Source organism: Hyalella azteca, unplaced genomic scaffold (assembly GCF_000764305.2).
Source record: "Hyalella azteca isolate HAZT.00-mixed unplaced genomic scaffold, Hazt_2.0.2 contig2766, whole genome shotgun sequence".
NCBI classification, from domain to species: Eukaryota; Metazoa; Arthropoda; class Malacostraca; order Amphipoda; family Hyalellidae; genus Hyalella; species Hyalella azteca.
The window spans coordinates 30,819-38,876 of NW_025933028.1; the positions used below are offsets into that span (position 1 = coordinate 30,819).

Genomic DNA, 8,058 nt, shown 5'->3' on the forward strand with positions numbered 1-8,058 from the left:
GATTTTTTGCATGAGGCCCATTTGCATGTTTCAGGAAGGCACTCACGCCGTGTGTCATCTTATAGCGATGTTTAATTAGTCGTTGTTACCAGATGCACAATGCTTTCCGGTAAAGGACCAAATGTCGCTACTGTATTTAAGAAGCCTACTTTCAATTAGCAAATATTTCAGCCCCCCTCTTATTCAGATTTCTGTTTTACATATGTGTACCAAGTTTCAAAATGATCCGTCGTTAGATAAAAAAGTTTTATTTTGACCAAGACGCCCCTCTTAAAGGATTCATGTTTCATGAACTGCATGTGGATGACACTCACGAGATCGAGGGGCATTAATTTTCTTTCCATCAAAAACTGACTGTTTAATTAGTTTAGCACGATTTCAGTGCCCAAATTAAGGGATATTATTTCTAAAATTTCAGGTCTTTAAATGTGCTGAATTGAACAATATTTTCCGAAATATTTTGCTCAAGCGATACGTCTCGCTTTGGAACAGCTGTTACGGGCGATATCGCCCCCCTGTGGGCGGTGGCAAGATCTGGGGGGGGGGGCGGTGAGGAAGAAAGGGGCAGTTTGGGGGCGGCAGTCCGCGAAGTCGAAGTCAGAAGTTCGTACGCCTGTTTGACGATTTTTACACAACACGTGCAGAACATGACTCCGAATCGAATAAATTTTCCCGAGCTAAAAATCACCGTTTGGCAGTTAGAGATTTTATATTGAAAATTTCGTTCGAATCTGTTCAGTAGTTTGGAAGAATTTTTTTGATCACTGCGAATTTCGGCCCGTATCGCCATATACCAAAAACCGGAATATGCATATTTCGGAAAAAATAATTTCTAAGAGATGATTCAGCATCGGTGACCACACATGGTCAGGTTTAAGTCCGGTTCAAGTCTAAATGGTGGGATATAATACTAGGGAAATCCCCAACAAATATTTATTTAAATGACTGGCACACAGATAGTTCATGACGGACAGCAGGACGACCGACGTCGGATATGCGGATGACGGACGTCGGAGGGAGGACGACAAAAGTCGGTCGAAGTGTATCGCCGTCAAGCCCGAGGCTTCAATAACTAAACGGGAGCTTGAATGTACGAAAGTATAGGCATACGTGAACAGGTCGACCCTAAACTGGCCCCAAATGGAGAGAGAGACCACATGAATTATCACTACCAGACACATGATCTCGTATTGTGCTGCTACGATCAAACATCTATACATTAGCTTCTATAGTTCAAATTTCAAGGTTGAATATATTGAAGTGTATTCACTTAGTCTAAGGTTTGATAAACTAAAAGAGCGAATGAAACCGCGGCCGGTCAGTCTGACTTCGGCCGAACAAGTGCAGGCGTAGGCGCGATCAGCAGACGTCGGTTACGCCGCTGCCCGTGGTCACGTCTAGGGTACAATTTATCACGGGTCGAATATCGTTTCAGACACCATATAACTCCCGAATGAGGGTGAAATTTAACAATTGTTCACGATCTAAACATCACCGTTAGGTCCTAATGAATGCGTGTTCCAAGTTGTATCGAGCTGCGTTCATTAGTTTGGGAGATATTCTTTGGTCACTGAATTTGAAGATTGACCGTGAGACCGGCTGTGAGACCGGCCACGAGTCCGGCCATAAATTTGTCGTTTTGAATTTCTAGCGCTGAAACAGTTAAAACTGTAAAAAATTATATTGGTTTACTAAATGAGATTGTATTTGTGAAATACACATTTGTGTTTAACTTTTCTCTGTTAAAATTGCAGCGTACTAAATATCAGGAAAGAGGCGTTTGTTTTTATATGTGCCTGTCGGGAAGGGAGGGGGGTTGCCAGGCTGAAAAAGCTTTGGAACAACTGCTTTGGAATATTATCAAGAATACTGTACTGCTGTTAAATCTTGACTTGTTCTGCAAGATCTACCTGACCTCAGCAATTTCGTTGTTCGCAACAAGTTAAACTCTTTTGCTTGATCTGACTCCAAAAGATCTCAATATCATGCGAATTTTTGGATATAAAAAAACTATTATTTTTTTAATTATTTATTCTGTCAATTGATTCATGCATTGTCTCCGACTTTACGCATGTGTGCAAAATTTCAGATCGATTTGACATGTAGAAGTGTGTTAAATATTGATTATAAAATTTGTTGCAGGCAAAAAAACAAGCAAGAAGTGAAGTTAAAGAGAAGTGTAAAAAGTGCTGCACTCGAAAATTTAGAGCTCATAATTAAATATTGGACCATCAAAATATCTAAAATGAATTAGACTCTACAAACCCTAAAATTACAACGAAATGAAATCTCACAATAATCAAGATTCCTAGTAATAGTCGGAGAGAGAATTTCAAAACAAAATGTTTTTCCTTCTAACCCAAAAAACCGTATATATGCAATCGTTTTCACCAAACGATCCACATTTTATCGTTCTACTGATAGCGGTGACTGTGATTTTGCGATTGAAGTTTAAATGACCACCTACTTCGATATTAATACAAAATTCTTTAAGGATAACTTAGAGAAACAGAAACATAATAAGAAATAAGAGTTAAGTGAGCTATAACAGAGGAGGCCGGGCGGTCAAGCACAACTAAATTGAAGCAGGTCAAGCAGCATTGAGTTGCATGTTCGAGACCTGCAATAATCGGTGACTATGTATTTGCCGGAATGCAAATACATATAGACATACTAAACGTTATTATGCCCCTTTTGTGTTCTTCACTAAATTCAAAATTTAATTTCAATTTATGTTTTCTCCATTTTCGCAATTGGAGAAATGGCTTGTCAGAATACCATCAAACTAATGATATTGAGACATTGAATTCTGAATGATTTTATTCATAATGCTAACATTCAAAACACTCTGTTAGTGCCGCAGAAACGAATCAAAATACATTTTAAAATTTAAAACACGTTAAAAAATTTGATTGAATAATGTGACAACTGACAACGCGATTCTCCTATGCATGCAACGAGACGAAGTAAGGTAAGTAATATAACTTGAATTGTACAACAGTCATTTGGTTTCTTATGATACTATTAATGTTACTGTCTTTTATTAAAAACAACAATCGTAACTACCTAGTAAGGGGAAACACGGTGAAATTCTAAAAAATATAGCACGTAAAACAACTCATAATCAGATGTAAAGGGTTTACGTAAAATTGAATCACATTTTTCAATGTCTGTATGTTTTATGCGCAAATATTACATTCCAAAACCAGTAAGTGCTTATCAATACACTTCAGAACTATAATTTCTCCAATTTAATATTAAGGACAAGAAGGTTAGCCCGGCGTTACTCAGTCTTGATAATTCCTGTTATTTGGTATCCAAATCCAGTCAATTGCGCAATTCCTAATTTCGTTAATAATAATTAAATTCACGTAATCTCATTGAATAAAGACCCTTCCAACCTACATCTTACATGGAAGATAGCACTCTATTTTACCTCCACTCTAAAATATGAAAAAACTATTTTGCCTCTTAAAATTGAAATTGAATTTACCAATTGCAAAGTCGAATGTTTATTCTTAATTCAATCCTTTCCTCCCTTTCCTCCAATTTTTTCCAATTCTCCCTATGTAAAAACGAAAATACAGGCTCTGGTAATATCATGATAAGTGTAGTGTCGTGTCACTCAGCCCATATATATATGCGGTGCCAGGCTTCAAACACACTAATAATCACACACACAAACTCTAATAAATAGGTATAAAAGATTCAATGAAAATATCAGACATGCAATTGCTCTGCTGATTTCAAGCCTGTTATGCATCAGCGATACGTCGGTGATACTTCCAGTCTATTACGCATCAGAGTTGCATAACACTTGTGCACCTTATGGCATTTTTGCAAGAGAATCTCCTGAATAATTTAATTTAGAACAGGAAAAATGAAAGAATTATCATAAAATAAGAGAAAAATATACTACTCCGAACTTGATACACTTAATCAACAAAGCTGGGATATACTGAAGTGAAGAGAATATATTTCTTTTTAATTGCAGCCAGGCCTCAAATTTTTATCAGCAACAGGTATAATTTAAAGTTGAACAGCGCTGAAGTTTAAATTTAACAGAGGTGAAGCCGTGTCAGATGTATATGAACTTTGCTCAAACAATAACCACGATGATGAAAGTGATTTTAGATAAATATTTTTTCATTCGTAGTGGCCCTGTGAAGCATTTTATTGTTCAGAATATCATTACACTATTATGCCTTTGTCGCCTGTTAAGAATTAGATGTTGTCTTTCTTCTCTCCAAGCTATTTCCAAGCTGATGGTTGACCTGAAAGCCTAAAAATTTAAAACATGTCAGCAGAATTCTTGCTCTGTTTTAATAACAAGATTGAAGATTGAAAGTGTAACTTAATTATTTGGATTCTGACCACAGCAAACGCAATACGTTGACAGCTTTTTCTCGTATGCTTATCCCAACCCGAGCCCGAGGAGAGTCCCTGCGGTCGTTGCCACCGTGGGCACAGTTTGTACCGTGGGCACAGTTTGTACCGTGGGCACAGTTTGTACCGTGGGTACAGTTTGTACCGTGGGTACCGTTGCTGCTGCACTCGCGGTGCTGCTCGATGCGTCTGCTGATAATGGAGTGCATTACGTTCAAGATTCAAATCTAAAAAAAATATTGCTCAATAATTTTAATTATTGAGCTGACACATCGCCAATTGCTGACCATCGCCTGACACATCGCGCTATTAGATCTGACACATCGCCAATTATTATAATTTAACGGGAAAAAGTGATGAATAAGCTGTAATTGCTGTAAAAATACCACTATTGAGGATCTGAGGATAGTATTGACAGATTTATGCTTCAACGATAATTTCATACATATCACTTTAGATAAAATTACTGGAAATATCTGACCAGCTTTAAACCAAGTTTGACTGTGTGACGCCTCCTTGGTCCTCGTGGCAGTCGGTGCAGTGTCAGTCATCGCGCACTCATCAGTGTTGGAGTCAAACGACAGTGCAGTGCAGTTGATAAGCACTGCGCACCGAACCTTGCAGTGGCCTGTGCAGTAATAAAAGAATGACTCTGACACAGGAGTCTTTCTGACATCCAATGAACATCATCTAAATATTCGCATGCAACTTAAATTAACTCAACTCATCCTTAAATTTCAACCAGCCTCAAATTTCTAAAAAATTATCGATTGATGTTTGTAATGTGTACACATGTTTAAATATACCAAAAATGAGAACCGTAAAATTGTTGAACACAGTATCATTTTCACAAATAGATTCTAGCAAAAACAAAAAAAAAAATATGTTTATATATATATATTCTAAAAAGACGCCTGACACATCGCCAATTTACAGCAAAAAGTGCACGGGAAATTCTTTAATACATCACTATGTACAATATAAACGCTAGCGATTAAAAATAATTACACATGTTCCTGTTACTGGGATCTAAATACGTTATAAATTTTGTAAAATTCGTTTGTGTGTTTGCCTGGCACCGCAAATATTCATGGGCTGTTTATTCGGGCTCGACATCATATCGAGTCGAGATATTACGTGGACCTGAAAATTGTACCTTAATGTTAGAACAGTGGGGATTGCAAAACTGCAAGGAACTTATTAGATCAAAAATATAAATTGTTTTCCAATTGGTGAATGTGATTTGATTTAAAAGAGGTAAAATATATTTTTTTAATGAAAGTTGGGAGCTTGAACGGGCTTTTGAACGAGTCTTTTTTAAATTAACAAACATAAATTTATTTTTATTTATGAGATAAAGAAAGATCGACCACAGGCAAGGTCGGCTTAACGCCCGAGCGCATATCTACGACAAACTTCGTGTCGTGGATATTACTTGTACTTTGGTGAAATCGTGGAACAATCAGAAAAGGAAAAGTGGACTTTAAAAAAAAGTTTAGATGTAATTCTTACTCTTTAGGGCGGACTTATTATTCTGTTATTCTTCCAGCGTTAGATAGGCATGGAACTAATGAAAAGGGTGCGTACCGGTCATGGAAAACCTGGAAACAATTATGTGATGAGTATATGTACAACAAAATGGGTCACCCATCATATTATACAAGGTGATGGGTGAACGACAAAATGATGGGTTATGGATATACCCATCACGTTGTCGTATACATTGTTTCCAGGTTTTCCATGACCGGTCTGCACCCTGAATGAAGTCTTGCTAGCAATTATATGAGATACAACAGCAAAGTTCATTTTGGCCGTAAATGTACCGCCTACAATTAAGCTATGGGTTCGCAAGATAATCACATGTATAGTTTACTGAATATTCGAATCTACGACAATTATCTTGTGTTCGACGTATTGATAGAAATTGTCCCTCGTAACTCCACACACCTTCTGGCCTTGATTACAGAGGAAAAAAGCGTGCCAGTGACATTGTAATTTCAAGGCCTTTGACAGTTAGTCGAGTGGTCATAAAATCTACGACTTTCCTCAAATTATGAACAAGATATGCGAAAAATTGTGATTTAAATTTTTAAGATTTATTGTTTACTATCATAAATTTACTATTAATTTATTCTACTACATAAATGGTAATAATATCATTTAATATTGGCTATCTTGAATAGGAATAGAATACTGAACAACAATGAAGCCATCACAGCACAACGCTGACGCTCATTGTAACGCTATAACAAACGCTAAAAGGACGAAACCACACAACGCTAACGCTCAACGTGACGCTGTAACAAACGATATAACGACAAAACCTCACAAAGCTAACGCTCAACGTAACGCTGTAACAAACGCTAAAACGACAACACCACACAACCCTAACACATAACGTAGCGCTATAACACAATACCACACAACGCTAACACATAACGTAGCGCTATAACACAAGACCACACAACGCTAACACATAACGTAACGCTATAACACAACACCACACAACGCTAACAAATATCGTAGCGCTATAACACAACACCACACAACGCTAATACATAAAGTAGCGCTATAACAACACCACACAACGGTAACACATAACGTAGCGCCATAACACAACGCTAACACATAACGTAGCGCTATAACACAACACCACACAACGCTAACACATAACGTAACGCTATAACACAACACCACACAATGCTAACACATAACGTCGCGCTATAACACAACACCACACAACGCTATCACATAACGTCGCGCTATAACACAACATCACACAGCGCTAACACATAACGTAACGCTACAACAACACCACACAACCCTAACACATAACGTAACGCTATAACAACACTCACAGAGCGTCATGTTGGACATCTTGACGGTGGGAGCCGACAGCGCTATACCTTCCTGTGGCGCGTCGTATATGTCACCCGCAACTGTACTTAGCGCGGTCACAAGTAGGAACTTCGTAAGACTTATCTTTATACCCATTATTTAGCCCTTCTTCTTTTGATTGCTTTAAAATTATTAGCGTAATTTGTGATGTTATTTATACCTGTAATAGTAAAATAATAAGATAAGTTATTATAATTTTTAATTCGACCCTGGCCAGTCTGCGTTCATGAAACATGTATTTGAAATCACTCCAGTTAGTTTATCTAAACTTTGAGCACAAACATTATTTTATGATGCAATAAACATTAGTCATAAAATTTCCCGTAAGATTTGACCAGAAAATTCAGCATTGAGTATTAATTCCAAATGATTAATATTCACCAATATTCTAAAACAATCAGCAGATTATATATTAATGACTAAGCACTAATATCGAAACACTAATATAAAATCTCTGATATTAAAAGCACTAATATCAAAATATTAATATTAAAGCACTAATATTAAAAGCACTAATACTAAAAACACTATTGTTAAAAACACTAATATTATGAGCACCCACATTAAAAGCACTAATAATAAAAGCAATAATAATAGAAACACTAATATTAAAAGCCCTATTATTAAAAGCACTCACAATAAAACCTCTAATATTAAAATTACTAATATTGAAAGCACTAATATTATAAGCACTCACATTAAAAGCACTAATATTAAAAGCACTAAAATTAAAAGCACTAATGTTAAAACACTAATATTAAAAGCACTCACAAT

The 8,058-nt window shown here is 36.6% G+C and overlaps 1 protein-coding gene across 1 annotated transcript; it reads right to left on the bottom strand.

Annotated features, from left to right (window-relative positions):
• Nucleotides 1–4,397: 4,397 nt before the first annotated feature.
• LOC125179569 lies at nt 4,398–7,427 on the bottom strand. The gene is made up of 3 exons (XM_047885678.1): nt 7,245–7,427; nt 4,868–5,014; nt 4,398–4,575 (listed from the first exon to the last, which is right to left on the bottom strand). Exons 1-3 carry the CDS (start codon nt 7,378–7,380, stop codon nt 4,415–4,417), a joined length of 444 nt encoding a protein of 147 aa, XP_047741634.1. The 5' UTR covers nt 7,381–7,427; the 3' UTR covers nt 4,398–4,414.
• Between the last annotated feature and the right edge of the window lie 631 nt (nt 7,428–8,058).

Bases quoted from the DNA above. Each gene is read 5' to 3' on its own strand.
- LOC125179569 (XM_047885678.1), bottom strand. From the start codon at position 7,380: ATGGGTATAAAGATAAGTCTTACGAAGTTCCTACTTGTGACCGCGCTA. The intron at 5,015-7,244 runs GTGAGTGTTGTT...ATTACTGCACAG, and splicing joins GATGTCCAACATGACGCTCT to GCCACTGCAAGGTTCGGTGC. The intron at 4,576-4,867 runs GTCAGATATTTC...CATTATCAGCAG, and splicing joins TCAAACTTGGTTTAAAGCTG to ACGCATCGAGCAGCACCGCG.